Source organism: Papaver somniferum, chromosome 8 (assembly GCF_003573695.1).
Source record: "Papaver somniferum cultivar HN1 chromosome 8, ASM357369v1, whole genome shotgun sequence".
Classification (NCBI taxonomy): Eukaryota; Viridiplantae; Streptophyta; class Magnoliopsida; order Ranunculales; family Papaveraceae; genus Papaver; species Papaver somniferum.
This window is the reverse complement of record NC_039365.1, coordinates 108607756-108627762: the sequence shown is the minus strand read 5'-3', so window position 1 is coordinate 108627762 and position 20007 is coordinate 108607756. Positions and strand designations below refer to the sequence as shown.

Here is a 20007-nt window from a genome sequence, read left to right as displayed (position 1 = left end):
CACTTTATCGTAATGGGAGCGTTGCACGCCGCACGCTGTAAACCGCCAGACCCATACCTCAATGAGCATCCCCCATTTTGTGACATGTTTGCTGTCTTGAGTAAATGGGTCAAGTCCTGGGACTTGCCGCTGAAAGCAGCACATAGCGCTTTAGGTTAACTAACTAAGTTATTTGTAAAGCCAATATTCATGAAATATCATATGTATTCGATGCACGTAAAGCATCGCTTTTAAACAAGCAGCTCCAAATAATCGATGTGCATGGAGCATCGTTGTTTTAGAGCTCGATCGAACCAGTCACGGATTGAGCGTCTCAAAAGGAGCACGACCGCCATTTTTCAGGGAGTTGGTGGGTGTTACGCACGTATCCCAAGGAGTGGTCGATCAGTTCATATAGGAGAGTGGCGACTGGTAGCCATTCTAAAATCTTATCGGTCGATCCAAGTTAGATATGGACCGCCTAAATCGGCTAGCCAAACTGAGTGGCTGAGGCGATTTGCGGCAGTTAATGACTACTGTTGAATTTCATGCAAGCAGCACAGCTAGTTACCTTTGGGTGACCGTTCGGGATCCCTATGATCTAGTTTTTGCTTGGTCTATTGTCCCTCATGAAAGAAGAGTGTATGGTGATCACAACGACATCTTGTTGGTTACCTGAAATCAAATCTAGGTCGGTCAACTCGTCTGGCGAAGTTGGACGATGGAGATGATTTGCGGCAGTTGCATACTGTCGTTGATTTAATTTTAGGGTTTAGGGGCCGCGCGGCCAACCCTGTTTTGGCTAGTCGAATCAAAGCGTTGGGCGCTAATTCGAACAGGACGATTGGCCATGTGCAAAGACGAGTCGTTGGTGAATATGCTAACACCTCCTAGGCCATCTAAAATTAGATCTAAACCACTCGATTCGGCTGGCGAAGATGGATGGTCGTGATCGATTTGCGGCAGTGACATACTGCCGCAAACACCAATTAGGGTTTCAAAGCAGCGCGTTCACCCTACTTTTGGTGAATGATTCTATACGCTCTTGGATTTCCATGAGCAAGTCGATCGACCAAGGGTGGAGCTAGGTCGACGGTGAACGCGACGACACCTCATTGGCCACCTGAAACTGGATCTAGGTCGTCCGTCCAGGATGGAGAAGATGGACGGACACGATCAACTTGCGGCAGTTGTATGATGTCGCAACCCATACTAGGGTTTTGGAATAGCGCGTTCGCTCTAGTTCGGGAAAACGTTTTAACACTCCCGGGGCTTGTTGTGGGCAGGTCGATCGACTAAGGGAGAAATTAAGCCGCCCGTGAACACGCCAATACTTCTTTGATCGTTCGAGATGCGATCTACACCGTCTAAATAGGCTGGCTAAGTTTGACGGATGTGATGGGTTTTGATACTGTTTTTTCCGGTCTTAGTTCGTTTGAGTATGTTTTTCCAACAGCGTGATCACCCACATTAGGGTCAATCGTTCGAAGCGATGTGGATGTTCTAGATGGGATTCGCTCGGTCGGGATGCTAGTGGACCCGCCCGTGGTCATTGTGATGATCGCCTAATTCTGCCAGGAGTAGGCTAGGCTTGTTGAATTGTGTGGCCAAATTGTGTGGCCGTGATCGTTTCTTAAGACTGACATTAACAGTCTAGATTTTCCCTAAGGAATTTAAGCGTGTTCGATCGAGCTAACTTAAAAGTGCGTCGATACAAAATTTTCTTTGTCAAGGAGTGATGCAGTCTGTGTGAGTACTTCCATGCAGATCTCAATACTGACACTTCGGAGATTCATGCTACTCTGTTGAGAGTGAACATTTAATCGTCATGTCATGTCAATATTGAGAGTTCGGATGGGAACATAGCATAGGAAAATACTAGTCAAGTCATGCATTAGTGAATAATGCTGGTGGAAGATAAAATTCATAGAATATTTTGGGATTGCTATTGCACGCACCATTCTGAATAAATTTCATATATACATATATATTGAATTGTTAAATACATATGTGAGCGAAGAGGCTTAAGCACTCATTGCTTTTAAATGGCTTATGTTCCTTTGCAGGATGACAGTGCATTAAATACAGGGTTTACGATTTTAGCCCTTGAACTAAAAACCACCATCAACACACATCAGAAATTTTGTTAATGAGGAAACCGCAAATGCAGAAAAACCCCTGGACCTAGACCAGATTTGAACACCACACTGTATCACTAGCCTACTGCAATTTAACTTCAGACTGGAATGCAGTTGAGCCCTAACCAAACTCACACTGATTAAGGTACAGTCGCGTTCCTTACGCCTCTGAATCCCAGCAGGACTCTACGCACTTGATTCCCTTAGCTGATCTCACCCACAACTAAGAGTTGCTACGATCCAAAGTCAAAGACTTGATAAACAAATCTGTCTCACACAAAAAAGTATATTGAATAGATAAATCTGTCTCCCACAGAAATACCTATAAGTTTTGTTCCATCTTTTGATAAATCAAGGTGAACAGGAACCAATTGATACGCCGGACTTATATTCCCGAAGAACATCCTAGTAATATCAATCACCTCACAATAATATTAATCGTATGGTAGCGAAACAAGATATTGTGGAATCACAAACGATGAGACGAAGATGTTTGTGACAACTTTTTATCTTGCCTATCGGAGATTAAATATCGATCAAATATTAGAGAAGATAGTACTCAATACGATAGAATAAAGTAAGATCAGAACACGCAACTACAGAGAAAATAGTTGGGTCTGGCTTTACAATCCCAATGAAGTCTTTAAGTCGTTAACCTACAATGGTTATAGGAAAAACCTAGGTTAAAGGAGAATCGACTCTAGTCGCAACTAGTATCACACATGAGGTGTGGGGATTAGGTTTCCCGGTTGCTAGAGTTCTCCCTTATATAGTCTTCAAATCAGGGTTTGCAATCAATGTTACCTTGCTAACAAAGTATTCAATATTCACCGTTAGATGAAAACCTGATTAGACTCAAGATAATATATTTAAACCGTTAGATCGAACTTAGCTTGTTATGCACAAATGAAAAGTGACTTCATTTAGATATCTGTAACCGTACCTAAACGTGTACACCTTGTTGGCTCAATAATAGTTAACCGATTAGCCATATGAACACTTTTATATCAACCTTGTTCATCTTAACACAACTAATTTAAATGACTCAAATGAAACTAGTTATAGAGTGGTTCAATTGTTTATATTCTCGTAGAAGTATACAAGACCCAATTGAAGCAAAATCGATCTTGATTCACTCGAATCAATTCATGAACATTATAGCCACGGTTTGCAAAATATTGCATTCCTTATTTTATAAATGTATTAGTTCATGAACAAACCGATTTTAGAACATAACCCACTCAAGTTTTCAAACAGATACGTATACCTAAGTAGCCAGACTTGGTCTAGGTTCGCCAGTATGCGAACGGGTACGCATACTGTCGTACACCACGAAACTCGGTTGAATTCCCGGACTTGAACTTACGCCGCTACGCATACGTGTATGCATACTAAGTTCACGGACTTCAACTAACAAACCAGTACGCATACGGGTATGCATATTATGGTTCCCGTACTTGGAATAACTTGCAGCAGTTAGCATACAAGTACGCATACTGTGTTATATCCAATTAATGGTTAATTGTTTTAAAATCCTATTTCAATCATTAAAAAATTCTTAGAAGACAACAATAACTGTCTCGCACAAACTATTAACTTCAAAGAAATTTTCAAGTGATCGAATGATCAATACGAAACTTTCCGATTCTACATCAAATGACTATCTCACACAAATCAGGTAAGATGTTACCAGGCGATTTTCACATGATCATATTTTGATTTCGTCAAGAATATAAGATGAACTTGGTTAAAGCGAAAGCTTACCAACACATATTTCGAGAATATGTAAGCGAGTTAAACTCAGCTTGAAATATTATTTCTTTTTTGACTCAAAAATGGCAAAATTTATTGAAAGGAAACAGTTGATTACCAAGGAGGTAAAAAACTGAGCCGAACCAATATAAAGTACGAATAGAAGTACTAGGAAACACTCATAAAGAAAAGAAAAGCTAAGCAAAACCCAAATGAAACTAGTTCATAACAGCCTCCCAATTGTACAAAACCATCTCAATTGACACTCCTTGAAAAATCTTTGTTCCCGAGCACCAGTTATAAATAAACATCTTAACACTGTTCTTGATCTCCTCCAAAGATTTATATTTCCGGTTAAAAAATATTTCTTTCCTCTCTGTCCACATAGCCCACAAGATTGCAAAAGGGATGATATCCCAAATTTTGTTTCTGATATTATTGCAAGAGCCTTTTTTTCTGTTCCATTCCCAAATTGTTTGTCTCACTGTTTCCTGACAAACCCAGCTGAGATTATAACTCTTTAGGAAAAACAACAAAATCTCTCTGGTGATTTCACAATGTAGAAAGATATGGTGATTTGATTCACCAGCTTTCTTACAAAGTAAACAACCATTAATAAGAATAGAGTTCTTGTAAGTATCCAGAGTGGGAGCAGCATTGTAACATAAAGTCTACACAAAAAAGATTACCTTTTGTGGAATTTTTGGATTCCATAGGCACTTGTAAGGAAATAAGATCAAGCCATCCACCTCTAAAGCTTTTTAACACTCTGAGACAGAAAAAGGCTTTCTTCCCTGCTGCCACACTCTACTGTCACCACCCATGCCAATGTTGAAATTTGAAATAAGATTAATAAGATGAGAAGCATCTTCCACTTCTCTATCTTTCAATTGTCTACAGAAAGCCAAATTCCAACTTGCACCATCATAGCTTAAACAATCCTGTATAGTTGCATCGTGCAGTCTACTTAACTTGAATAAAGAAGGAAATAAAGACTTCAAATCTTGCCCATTCATCCATGAGTCCTTCCAGAAAAGTACTCTAGGACTAGAATTCACTTGCAAGGTAGTATTCCGCCGCACTTCATCATTGCTTTTCAAAATGCCTGCCCACAAACTCTTCTCAATAGGATTATTAGTATTATTAGGGAACCCAGCTGGAAATATCAAATGTGTATAATTGAAGTCTATATAGCTATACGACTTTTGTCTCAAATAGGAGATACAATAGAAATAGACTTTTGAGTGATATATGAGTTCAAGTCTCCACATACCTTTTGTTGATGAAGTTCCACAAGCTCCCCTTAGTAGTTTTTCGTCTTCAATCGATGAACGTCGTGGAGTCTAAAGCTCAACTACACATTCTATCCTAATCTGAGACTTAGCTATAAGTAGACTAGAAATCAAGACTTATAGTTTTGGCAACTAAACTTGACAGACAAGCTTGAGATAGCAACGCTTGAGAGTTCGACCGAGCAGTGCTCTAACAGCTCCAGCTCTCTCTAGTTGTTCTCTAGTTGTGCAGTCTGCGTGAAGTCCTCTAGCTTCCCTAATTAGAGGATTATAGTACAGAAGTTGCATAATATCATAATTAGACCTATGAACTATCTTGTAACTATTTATGAACTTAATTATGTTGTTTGTTGTTGTTTCACTATTTTGAGTTTCTTTTTTGAATGTTTGTTGCATCTGGCCTTCCAGATTTGCCATATGATAACACTACATAAAACTTGCCAGTTTATGCCATAGACACCTCTGTTGGTGTTCTGAAAACAGCTATATAACCAATCATGAAAGTTGTTGTCCCATTTTTTATGAATTGCATATCAAAATTGAAATGCATCCACACTTGTATAGCAAAAGTACAATCTAGAAAAAGATGGGTTGAGGTTTCTTTCTCTTCATTGCACAAATTACATTTAGTGTTTGTTTCTGGCAAAATGGTTGTCATTCGCATACTATTTGGCAGTATAGTATGGGCAGCCTTCCAGATGAAGATTTTCACAACAGGAGTAGTATCCATCTTCCAAATAAGATTCCATTTTTATATGCATTTCCATTTGTGTTGATTTGATTATAAAGAGATTTCACCGAGAATTTACCTGTTATATTTAGAGCCCAATGCGGTGTATCTTCATGATTAACATCAGTTAATTAAATTCTTCTTTACTTTCTTAATGGTTTGTTCATCAAAGTATCTTAGCCAGTTTTCCTAAATCCCATGTATTATTGTTAGTTGTAATGAGATCATTTACCTTTTGTAGGCCTTCATTATTTGTTTGAAGTCTGTCCGTCGGAGATAACGTATCAGAAATCCAGAGATCATTCCATATTTCTGTACTAGCTCCATTTCCAACTTCCCAAAAACAGAATTTTTTTAATTGTTATATACCTGTAAGCATGTACAACTATCAGTTCTATTTGGAGTATCACCAATGTGCAAGATATCAGTATTTGGGTAGTACTTAGCTTTGAGAATGAAAGCGCATAGTGAATCAGGATTCTCCTTTAGCCTCCACCCCATTTTAGCTATCATAGCAAAGTTGAATTTTTGAACATCTTTAAATCCGAATCCTCCTTCTTCAAGTGACTTGCATATTGATTTCCAGCTTTTAAAACATACTCCTTTCTTACCATTCTCATTGAGTCCCTCTGAATTTTTGCTATATCCTTACAAATTTTAACTGGGATCTTGAAATAGTTCATTTGGTATACATAAAGAGAGGCTGTAACATTTTTAACCATTACAGTTTTCCTACCATGTTTATAATAGTCCCTCTATAATTAAGCATCCTATTTTTCATCTTTTCCACTAATGGTTCGAAGTAAGTAATTTTTGATCTGTTAGAACAGAGTCGAACCTCTAGGTATTTGTCATTTAGGGGGAATGGCCTTGACTCTTAAAATTTCCTTGACTTTATATCTAATATTGCTCTCAGTTTTCGTACTAAAAAAGACTCCAGATTTTTCAAGATTGATTAACTGACCCGATGCCAAACCAAAATCTTTGAACATCTTTACTAGATTGTGACAAGGTTTTTTACCTGCTTTACAGAACAATAGACAGTCGTCAACGAATAATAAATGGCTTATAAAGAGAACTTTGTGTACAATTTTAATTCCTTTGATCAATCCAATGTTTTCAGGTTGTTTTATCGTTCTGGACAGAGCGTCAAAAAAGGAAAGATTTTGCTCCAGCACTGCTAGATCATAATTGATCTAGCAGCATTGGTGCCTACCATCTTATGATGTCAGCAAACCATTTTGTTAACCGTAGCTGGGTATGCTTTTACTTTCCCAAATCAGGAAAACAACATTTTTATTCCATTTAGCTTTAACTTTTTTTAGTCTACACAGAGTGGATGATAAGATTATGAGAGGCAGTTTACTCAGCGCTCCGGACTCTACCGTTCTGATGAGCATGCCGATGCTCCATTCATTTATTGAAATCATGGATATCAGATATATATATATATATATAAGCTTGCGAGTGTTTGCGTTTGCGTGTGTTAATTTGCTTTTGATTGGCATTCTTAGTTATTTGGTGTGGTGTGCAAAGGAACAAGGCTTTCATTTTAATGGATAACAAACCTTTGATTTCAGCTGTTAAATGAAAATTTGTCGCGCTTACAGTTGATGCTTAGCATTTCGTATGAAAAAAAAAGTAGATATACAGAGAATTGTTGTCCTTCCATAATCTGCACATATAATGACAGTATCAAGATATACTAACAAAAATGATTACCTAGTAGTTTGTGAATATAGAACGTTGGCAATATATATTTTGCTCTTCCTGATGCCCGTAATGGAAGATTTGGTCATTGCTTCGTCTAAGTGAGTTCGAAGTAATTCGTGAAATGTGTGGTTGTTGGGAAACCCTTGACGTTTAAGAATCTCTCTTGCTCTTGACACTAGTTTTTGATTAGTAACTGTACCATCAGTCTGGCATCATTTAATCAGGATCCTGCCATCAGGCAGTGATTGCTGACTAGCTCGATCCAGCATAAACTTCTTGTTTGCTGCCAACTTATGTTTCGCAGGTTTGGCATAATCTGGGATAGCTCTTCCATTAACAGTGGTGATGGCAATGTGGATATAGAATGAATGGGTTCTGTGGTTCTGAAACCTAACAGTGGTGATGGAAATGGGAGTTAAAATCACGGCTATGATTATACTACAAAGAAGAAAAAAAGATGCCCAACTATGGTTCAAAGAGCGGTTTGCTGACATCACAAGATGCCAAATGGTAGGCATTGGTGCCGCTAGATCAAAATTGAACTAGCAGTGCTAGAGCAAAATTCCTCTCAAAAACAAATAGGGGGAGATTGGGTCACCCTGTCTCAAAGGAAAGCTAAACATGTATGCTGACATGTATAACTCACTTATTTTCTGAACTTGTATGGATTACAGTTACAGCTTAAGAATCGACGAGTTCATCCAGTATATGTCTAGCTAATGCACTAGAGATACAGGCGCAGTGAATTCGATATTTATATTAATATGACTGCAGTTGTCTGTGCCAATATCAGAAGAGTTCCACGATTATAAAGAAACGTCCTTTGGTGAAGTAGAGACTATCAAGTGCATGGGAGGACAATAAACAGGAGAACACGAACAACCTCTACTAAGATGAAATTTTATCCACTCATACTAACTCAACAACATTATATTAAGAGAAGAATCTCGTGATCAATAATAACTCAAAAGAACTCGAAATCCAGATATTTACCCCCAGATTTCATGTCAGTTCCTACCATTCTCTTACTATTACTCCCAACACCAACCGGGTCAACAGCCCCAAACTTCCCCGAAAACTCAGTCTCAACTGACCTGGGAACTTCCGGTGGAGTGCTGCACCTTATCAGTGCCCAATTCACACCTTCAAAGAAAGGGTGTTGCTTTATTTCTGTTGCTCCCCTCTTTACACCTAACCGATGCTGAGGCTCCTTTACTAGAAGCCCACGAATCAAATCTCTACCAGCGTAGCTCGTCGCTGGTGAATCAGGAAATCTCAGCTGCTGCCCCACAACATTGAAAAGCGTTGCCCTGTTGCCAGAGCCCTTGAATGGGGTCTTTCCATAGAGGAGCTCATGCAGAAAGATACCGAAAGTCCACCAGTCTACCGCACTCCCATGCCCTTCTCCCTTGATGATTTCGGGGGCAAGGTATTCGTGTGTGCCAACGAAAGACATTGACCGAGCAGCTGTTGGTTCTGCGAGAAGCTCTGGTAGGGTGGAAGTTGGCTGCCCGTGATCCATTCTGGGCTTTCGAGTTTTTGTCTTATTTTTTTTAGGAAAAATACGTGGGAGGAAACATGCTGGCTGGATACAGGCAGATGAGGGTTCAATGCAGGCAGGTTGAACACAAAACGCACCGCTGGTTCCTCGTTTGGATGGGTCCGAGTCGTATGACGTTCTAATTAAGGTTGGTGAGACTGCACATCTAAGGGAGAGATCAAAGTCTGAGAGCATAATGTGACCATCATCCCGCACAAGAACATTTTCTGGTTTTAAGTCTCTGTAAACAACTCCGAGCATATGGAGATATTCAAGAGCCAGAAGCACCTCTGCGGCATAAAACCTGCTCAGATGAAAAGAAGTAAATGTCATTCCTCTAACCAAGGTTGAAAGTCGTGCAGAACTAAGATGTAAGACACCACTAGAAGTCATGCAGTTAGGAAGTACAATATATCTCTGTAGGTATGATGCATATTTCGATAAGAATCTATTGTCATTCTCCGGTTCTCCAATGACAGAAAATTTCTTCTCTCCAGCAGTTATTTTCATTTTCTAAAACACTGGAATGATGAAGTTAAAGGGAACCAATTATAGGGATAAAGGTAAACAAGAACCTCTCTGGAATATGGTCACAATTGATAATAGTGAATTTAGTAAATTAAGTATGGCAGGAGGAATAAATATTGTTCCGGAATTCCAATTTACATGCAGCGCTTGGTTGTGTAAATAGAAGATTCAGAAGTCACCATTTTGGTGGATCCCTTTTGTAGAGATGGCTATTGTTCCCACTCTTAAAACAATTGCCTTTTTTGATAATTTAAAACTATTCTCAATAATTTAAAAGAAAAAATTCACAAGCCATACCTTGCTGCATACTCGGAGAAGTGCTTCCCAGGCTGCCGTTGCCTCAGAGTGTGCAAATCTCCACCTGGGCAGAACTCCATGACCAAGCATGAGAATCTATCCGTCTCAAAATGTGTGTACAAGGTTGGCAAGAACGGATGGTCCAACAGTTGCAGGATTTCTCTTTCTGTCTGAGCTCTCGTTAACTTTTTCCTGCTTGCTAGGGATGCTTTGTCCATAACCTTCATAGCGAAATAACATCTAGTCCCGCTCAGTTCAGAAAGATATACACTACCAATATCTCCACAACCAAGCCGTTTGAGCAATCTAAAATGACTCATTCCCAACATTCCATCTCGTGATCGGACGGCTAAGATAGCCTTCCATCGGGGATCATTTCCTTTGTGAGGTTTATTGGCACTCCCTGTATTATTACTCCAATTGCTATCATCACTAAGACCACTGCTATCACTTGCCCGACTAACACTAGTTTTCTCACTCTCAAGTGAGTCACCTCTTGCACTCCCTTTGGCACTCTCCCAATTTCTGTCAATACTCGTCATTCCATCGCTAGTAACTCCATCGCTTCGATAAGTACTGGTTCGACTATTAACAATGCTCATAGCAGTGACAACCCCCGTACTATCAATGCTACTGTGTGGGCTTACATTACCACTAGGAGGCAAAGAGGCATCCCAAACGCACTCCCTCTCATCAGAGTCATGTGGCAGAATTCCGTTGTCTGTAGTTTGTGATGCACGCGAAACAGTAAATGGAGAAGATATTACACCTATGTCATTTGGTTCTTCATTTATGCTTTTTTTAGGTGAAAGAACAGCTTTGTTAGGTTGAGCTTTAGCACCCGGAGGCCGAATTGAAAGATCATCAACAAAAGGTCCCTTCAGTGACATACTTCTGACTAAGGACCCTGGGTCGGATTTGGTTTTACCAATTGCAACATAGACTGGCCGCATCAAATCTATGTCTACTGGCTCAGGGGGATGACTAGCACCAGAAAAGGAGCTAGGTCCTCCTTCATTTGAATCCTCAATGCCCTTAAAGATCACATCAACAGGAAAACCTTCCTCCAATTCTTGGAAAGAGTCTTTCCCTTTCCATGATTTGACAAGGGCCGGTGAATCTGAACTTTTCGACTGTCTTGCACTTGTTAGTAAGTTTTGCTCTATTCCAACTTTGAGAAGCAAATTATTCGATTCTTGACCAGCTACAGGCATCTGGGTGGGAAGCAACTTCGGCTCAGGAATTGGATTCATTGGCAGCAATCAATCATCTATCATTACACAAATTTCTCTTAGTTTCGATGATTCAAAAAAGGGGGGTTAGATTCAGCCTATAAGTACTTTTAACAAAGCCTTTCTTTCCCCTCTCTCTCACTCTTTATCTAGGGTTTCTTTAGAAGTAGCTCAGCTCCAAAATCAGCTTATCAATGCGCTCCAATCTTCTTAATGTTCAAATGTAGTCACTCACCAAACCCTGCAAAAACAGCAAATTTTATGTGAGATAAACCAGAATGATGAACAATTGAGGTCCAAGAAAACCTTAATTATCTATCTAATACATATAGAACATCATCAGCACCAAATCAATAATCGAAACCAAGTACTTAGTAGATTAATACCTTAATTACTTATCAAGTAAAGAACAAAAAAACAGAAAAAAAAAATATTTAAAAAAGAAACAAACCCCATAAAAGAACAAAGGAAGAAAACCCAAAACCCTTATATTCACACTGAAGAGAAAAAAAAATGCCAAATTCCTTCATCAATAAACTTTTTAGACTGAAACACATTTCCAACAGAATCCAGACCAGAACTTCATTAGTGGCCTAACTATAGCAACGCCAAAAAAAAAATTACAAAAAAATCCCAAAACAAATGAAACCCAGAATGGAAATAGCACAGAAACTTACAAATTGGGTATTAAAATCTTCATCAGAGTTCCATTGCTTGCTTTCTTCAAGAACTAAAATGCAAGAATTATTAGGGTTTGTTGTTCAAAGCTCTGGTTATTCTAGCACTCTTTCTCCTCTCTTAGCCAAAAGAAAATAAAGGTATAGAGAGAGAGAAAGCAAAGCACAGTATATGCTGCTGCCTAAGACTGAGACTGACTATCAACTGTGCAAGTCTGAGAGAGTGGTTTCTTTCTTTTCTTTTCTTTTCTTTTCTTTTCTTTTCTTCTTCTACTACTACTACACAACTTTTGCTTTTTTTTCGGTTTTTTTTTTTTTCGGTTTTTTTTTTTTTTTTTTGCTCCTTTACTTTTGTCATGTGAGAGTCTGAAACGAAAGCAATAAAATTTCTTTCACTGCTCATAATCAGTGGGGTCCACACACGCTTGTTTTTTTTAAATCTTCTTACCAATAGAAACTTATGTGGACCGGTAGGCGGACCCACCAATGTGCCCTATATTTGCTACATATGTTTTTAACATGTTAGGACCCACAAGACCCACCAGTTTTAGAATTTTGATTTCCTTTTTTCTTCCTTTTTATGGAGTATCGTAATTTAGGTGATCCGGCGCAAATACGATGAATATGTTTGGGTGATGACGAGGAAGATGATGATCGTGATCATCAGGCACTTATGTTATAGTATAGCTATAGGTTTGCTCTTTTCATGCTTGTCCGCCAGTTTTACATTTGGCCAGAGAAACGAAAAGATGCTTCCACCTTGGTCTACAGTACTTAGGTGCCCCTTCCAATGTAGTGTTTGACATTGTTAGCGGCTAACAACTTAGCTTAGATTAGGGTCCAATTTTCAATTATCACTGCCTCCTCCGTATTCTGTAATTTATTTCTGAAACAGTGATGGCTTTAAAACAGGTCATATGGGAGCGGTAGTCGGACTGTGGCACCTGCTATGAAGTTGTTGGACATTGATACCCAAGGGTGAATTCGTCGAGGTAAGGTTGGTTCCTATCCGCATAGCAAACTGCTTAGCTTGTCAGTTTTGCAATCACTATGAAGTTGGTAAATCCGCAACCTGACCGGCTAATGGTAAATTTACTACTTAGCCATGCAAAGCGTAGTCTACCGAGCGGTGGAGTCTCGGCCGCACGGTTGATACTTGGCCGGTCACAGTTCGGTTGATACTAGACTGAACGGCCAAGTCTGCGTCTCCGGTTGTGAAGACTACATCACGCAGTATATTTGATCCAACAACCATAAATCTGTTACCCTATAAATACTCAATTCTAATTTCATTTCAACTCACATTTTCACTTCAGTTTTCATTTTATCAGTTCACTCTACAAATTCCAAGTTACTTCTTATAGCTCTAATTTTCAAATACTTTAATGTGCCTTTCATAACAAGATATAAAGTAAACGATCATAACTTAAAATAAAGACATTAAAAATAACTTCCAATAAATGCGCTCATAAAAACAATTTCCTTTGTTTCTGTGACTACTACTTTAGTTAACTTTCAAATTCTCTTTGCATTGATTTTTCTTACCTTAAAATCCTTTGCCTTTTCTTAACTGCAGATTTGATTTGGTTAATATCCAAATTTTGTAAACTTATTTGTTTTTTTTACCTATTTCTGTATAACTGTCACATACCTTGCTAACAGCGGCTTCAAGCACTACTCCAGAAAATTCAAGTTGGGTTGCGAAATCAAGTTGGGTTTTAGATTCTGTCATTCGAATCTTTTGAGATAAGAAGATGTAGAAGACAAAAAAATGTGTAGAGATTTTGGTGTAAAATGTGTGCTTGAAATTCACATATTTATATTGATAGAGAAATAGTCGTTGGAAATGGAAAGAGCGAGGTAGCCTAAACCACCAGCGATGTAGACCAAACCATTGGTGTCGAGTCTCGATCCCTGACGGTGTAGCCTCTACCGATTGGTAGAGACTCCATCTCTTAACAATATTACCATAGTGGTGCGGCCAGTTTTCCAAGCCACCTGGTATGGAATATGTGTGGATTAGCTACCGGCCATTGAAATCGTCCTAACATAACCGAGTGGTCAAGTTTGTCTAGCTGGACTGTTATTTAATCAGATGGTTAATATATGAATCCTCGTATGTATTCATACACTAACCTCATTTCAAACTCACGCTTTCACTATACCACTTTCACAGATAATTACACAGAAATCTGACAAAAAGATTAGATTTTCTGCTAATCAATTCTTCTCACTAGATGTGAGTGAACTGGGACACTTCTCATCCCCTTAAATAAGGCTACGTCATCCAACTCTCAAGTTATCTCCAAAGTTTGTAATCCTAATTAAGGTTTACTGTGGGGAAGAGTGTATTGTCATTGAATCCTATAAATGGTGCGTACAATAAAAAAAATCTTAAGTTTTGGTAAAACATACATGATAAATATTACATAGATACCAGTAATAAAATGGTCGTGATGCATAAGAGTTGTTGAATCGTGTTAATGTAGTAAACACATAAGTGAACATATATATATGTAACTCCAATCATATAACGCAATCGAATAAAAAAAACATGATGAAACCAAAGTAAATACGATAAGAACAATCCTTTAGAATTTGAAAATTGAATTTATTAACCTTTATTGTGATCTTTAAAAAAAATAGTATTTCAAATTTGTGCAATGAAGAAATCAAGAGAAGTGGCAAAGAAATAATGTCAGAAAATTTTTGCTTTCAAAGGATTTTTCATATCTTTAAGGTGCCGAACAAATTTAATCCTAATTTGTTGGATGATTTTACACCATCAACTCAATCACATATTAAACTACACATATTTCTCAACCATCTCCGCCACCTGTACATTTGCTTCAAAAGAACTAATCTCATCATCTCAACCACCTACTGGCGAACCGATTACTCCATTATCAAGTTTAAATTACAATCTTAATGTCCAAGGTCCCAAAAGAAAACACCATTTTCCAGGTCAAAGAAAAGCAAAAACAATGAAAAATGAAATCTCTTCTGGAAATTCATCTTTAATGAATGAATTTAATATGTACGAGTACATGGAGAACCAGAAAAGAAACAAATTTTTTTAATCATCACACTCGTATTGAAGTAATTTCACGATTAAAAATAAACCAAATTGAGGTTACCAAACTTAACAGTGACACACACATAAGAAGACTCTATTACTTAACATTTCAAAAATGAATCAATCACAACTATAACTCTAACAGACTTATTTGGTATGATAATACGACTCATTGGACAAGCAAACGAATTTTCTATTAACCTGGATAATGATGATGGTGAAGAAGAAAAAGATGAATATGAAAATTAACTAGTAATACTTGAAAGTAAAAGTTAATTTTAAGTAAGGTATAATTAAATGTAATGGTCAGTTGTAATTAAGTTCCTTTTATTACTTTAAATATAGCATAAGAATATAATATAAATTTCATTAACTAAACTAAATAAAACAAAATATCAACTAAGTTAACAATAATTAAACTAAACTTCCAAGGTCCTGGTTTGTCTTAAAGTTACACAGTCGGTTCTTATCTTAGCTTGTGCCCTGGTTTTAAATTCTTAAAGCGGCATATATGCACTAAATCTAAATAATGATACTATACCAAGTCTCAAATCTTAATTTGTGTTACTCGTCCATTCTGGATCACATCGGATTTTTTCAATAACCACATTATATAAAATTATGTTTGTGAGATGAATTATTTTTGTTTATATTGGACTAATGGGATGGTGAACTTAACTTCAATATTCTTTCTCATTGTTATTTTTTGTGCTTTAAAGTACTTTCTATGATGCATGTTATGTCTAACCTTAGGCTTGAACTAAGTTTTCTATTATGGATAGGATTACATTTGTCAAATAGTACCCATCGTGTAATTATTGTTGTTGATGGTGTAATTTGCACTATGAGAGATCTCATGCTTTAGATCTTCAAATATATGTGGTTTATGTAAAATAATATTATGCCGTTTTGCGGTTTGGGAATTCTAAAATAAGCATGTCATACCCAGGTATTATAAGTAGCCGAAGCTTCCAAAATAACAGTTGATTTTATATGATGACCCTTATACTATCCTTGCCAAGCAGCATAGCATCCTCTTCATGCCTAATGCATGAAACTAAGACAACCTAGCATTTATTCAAAAAAAAAAATCTTGTTTTTCATAAATTGTTCTTAACAAGATAAAATCATATTTCGAGAACACCCATAACAGGATAAATTGCTAGGGATCTAAGAACATCCATTGCTTGAATCATATTTCGAGAGAATTATCAAGACAATCTTGAAATCGAAATTTCTTCTTTGCAATATTGTATCTACTAAAATCACACGACATAGTCTCATAAGATAGAATGGTAAATGTCGTGAGTATGTAGGATAGGTCAGTCTTCACGGACCTCTTTTTGATGAAGTTCTCGCAAATGTCTACGTTTGTTCTTCAGTCTTCAATCTTCGAGAATTATTCAGTGATGTCTGATATCAACTACCATACTTAATCCTAGTCCGAGACTTGACATTAATAGACTAGAAATCAAGATATAGTTTTGTGAAATACATTGACAACAAGCTTGAGATAGCAAAACTTGCGAGTTCGAACGATCAGTACTTTAACTAGGATTTTCAATGGGTCTGGATCCTTCCGGGTACCACTGGACTCAGACTCTACTTATAAAAGTCGGGTCCGATTCCTAAATTTGTGGATGATGAACACGCAGGTGTGACACATTTTCACCCATAAATACACTAGCTGGGACTCATTTTATCACTAATAAACTTGTGTTGTAGGTGTATTTGGGCAGATAAACGTTTTTACAAGAATCAGCTCGAAAAACTGTTAAAGGCACCTCCGGAGGACAGTTGCTATCCAGACTTTCATTATTGGCTAAGGGGTACTCAATTACTAAGGGGCACCCTAATTTCTATTCACGCCCCAGGGCACCCCCATCTACTAAAGGCACCTACGTTTTAGTTAGAGGCAGCCTTTTCTTCTCCGTTTGAATTTGTTTTTGGCGGGAAAATTATTTGATGAACAACGAACTTGGAGTTATTCACTGGATTAATACCGGAGAGTGATGATTGGATCTTTCTTGATTATTTTGATTGTTATGGGCCTATTACGGGTAAACAGGGCCGTTAAGAGTTTCACTGTCAAAGAAAAAAGGAAATTCACGTGGATTTGGATTAATACAGGGAAGTCAATATTAGGGATTCTGTTGGAAATATTTTTGGTACTTACGTGAGTTCTACTTATGCTGAAACAAATATTAAACGTGAAGGGAGTGTGCAGGTTTCCATCCTACGCGTGAGAAGATAAACAGGAAAGAAAATGTTCACAGAGTTTTTCACAAGGCTGGGAGATCTCTGGAAAAGATTTGGAAGATATTCTATAAGATTGGTTCACAAGATTTGATTAGGATTGACCTGTTTCCACTAAACAGGGGTGGTAATTGCGTTGAAATAAAAAAGGGAAGGATATTTTATCGTTTGGAACAAAACAGGGCAAGGAAGATATTCACGGGGTTTTGTTATTTATCTTTGGAAGATTTTGCGCATTAATGGGAGAAGATATTCTGTCAGACTTGGTTTTATTCTCACGGGAAGTTTGGAAAGTTTAACAACCAACAAAAGACGCGTGAAGGAGGCAAGAAAGGGAAGAAAATATCTCGAAGATATATTCTTTTACTGCCGAGTAATGGAAGAATTTTTGGAGTGATTGAGCGATATTTCTTGGTTCTCCTGGCTATATAAAGAGTGTTGATGTTTCATAGAAGGGTATCGAGGGCTGGGAGAGTTTGTAACGCCTATTTAGCGGTTTATGTTATTTTTCTCATTTTCTTAATTGTAAACACCATTTGAGCTATATAAAAAATATTTTGAGAGTGTCTACATCATGCGTAGCTAAAACCCAACACTGGGACAACGGAGGAAGCCGAATTTCATACATGGGTAAAATTATTTTATTCTCTATATGACTTTTGCACTAATTAAAATAGAATTATGATTTTGATTAATTGGTTGTCATTTCATTTGATCGGTCATGCTTTCTTAGATGTTTTGATGTCCCATACTTAGGATTTACAAATAATATTTTGAGAATCTATCTTGGCAAAAATAAGAGTTCATGTTTTTATTTATTGAGCTAGAATTGTTGAAGAATAAACAATTGAACTTGATGATATGAATTCGGTGAAATCCTAGTCCCCGTGGATCTCGCTTTTATTTATCATTTTCATTAAATCTTTAAATTTAATCTTCACAAGTCTTAGAGTTCGAATCTTTATTACTACAACAATGATTAAAAATCACATCAGTGGACCTAGAACCGAACCCGTTAAAATTCCGGGGTACCCATTGCGTATCGAAAAATCGTCATATTTTTCTTAAAATCTTGATATCTTCTTCTTTTTTTGCTTGAATCCAAATTATTCCCATACAAGTTTAATATTATTTCATTATTAATGTTCTAAATAAAGATTAAATGTAATAAACAAATGAAAAATAAAAAAAATTAAGTCAAAACTCATAAAATATTTAGAATTTTGCTAAAGTAATGAATTAAAGAATGAATAACCAGGTACTCGATACTCGCGGGTACCCAATACTCGTTTGGCCCGTTATGATTTCGGGTCCAATCGGGTAGTACCGATTGAGTCCTAAGTTGCTAATGGGTCCAATATTAGGATCTGGACCCGAATTTACTGAGTCTGACCTTAGCTTTAACATTAAAAAAATAATTAATTATACCAAGTCGCACGCAGGCGAGACGCAAATAAAGGAGAGCAACCATAAGTTAAGGGTTACATGAAGCCTTAAAACTGCCCTACCCGTGAAGATGAATGATGGGATTAATTATCCCACATTGACCAAACCTCTGGTCTCTGATACAGTAATAGATGTCAGGAATTCCAATTCAAAATAATTGGCAATAAATGCGATAGTCGTTCGTATTATATTGTATATTTAGGCTAGAGGATTAGTTCATGTCGGACTATTATCCTCATCATGCCTCCTCGAATCCACCAAACAATCCCCGTCATTTTAATGTGAGAACTAGTTTCTCTTAACTGCTTTGACCATGTGTTGGATGCATTCAAATAATCTTGCTTGTGCCAAGCATGCAACAACTAGTAAAGTATCATCAAACTCGTAGGTATAACGATGGGGAATAAAGCTTAAAAAACATAAAATTATGTGTTGAATTGTACTTCGAATACTTCATATAGTTGCATGGTTAAATTCATCGAGATATGATTGCTTATGTTACGTGGTTTGATGTCAAGTAGTTTTCAAAATATTGTAAGACCACTGCTCGGTCGAACTCGCATGCATTTCTATCTCAAGCATGTTTGTCAATGTTAGTGATCAAAACTATAAGTCTTGATTTCTAGTCTACTATAGCTAAGTCTCAGACTAGGATAGAAAGTGTAGTTGAGCTCAAGAACTCCATGGCGATCATCATACAAGACGAAGAACTACTCAAGGAACTGGTGGAACTTCATCGACTAAAAGGTATGTGGAGACTTGAACTTATCTATCACTCAAAAGTCTATCTACTCTATCTCCTATCTTGAGACAAAAGTCGTTTTGATATATAGACTTTTATTATATACATTTGCTATTTCGAGCCGAGTTTATCTCGCCTATCTATTTCTCGAAATATGTGTTGGTAAGCTTTCGCTTTGGCCAAGATCATCTTTACCTAGTGAAGAAAGTCATGTTAAGTTTCAATCACTTGAAAATGGCTTTGACGAAAAATGGTTTGTGAATAACAACTATATAACGTCCTCTAAGAATATTTCAATGATTGAAATGAGAGTTTAGATTATATAACCATTGTTGGATATAAGCATTGTGTGGTAACACATATATGTATAAGTCCTTATTCCTTGAACCAAAGTATGCGTACTTTGCTGATCAGAAAAACCAAAACAGAATCCGCGAACACAGTCTGCGAACACAGTTCGCGAGCTGTCGGAGGTTCTCTTCCCGAGAAAATCTGCTGCAGTTTGTAAACCTTTAGAAACTTATTCCGGGTACTTAAGTCCGCGAACTCAGTCCGCGTACTTAAGTTGGTTATTTCTAAAAACGATTATTCGTGAACTTATACTTATAT

General features: G+C 37.4%; 1 protein-coding gene across 1 annotated transcript; it reads right to left on the bottom strand.

The window, feature by feature from the left end:
• Nucleotides 1–8335: 8335 nt before the first annotated feature.
• LOC113302535 (serine/threonine-protein kinase D6PKL2-like) lies at nt 8336–12170 on the bottom strand. The gene is made up of 3 exons (XM_026551451.1): nt 11879–12170; nt 9970–11442; nt 8336–9448 (listed from the first exon to the last, which is right to left on the bottom strand). Exons 2-3 carry the CDS (start codon nt 11220–11222, stop codon nt 8569–8571), a joined length of 2133 nt encoding a protein of 710 aa, XP_026407236.1. The 5' UTR covers nt 11223–11442; nt 11879–12170; the 3' UTR covers nt 8336–8568.
• Between the last annotated feature and the right edge of the window lie 7837 nt (nt 12171–20007).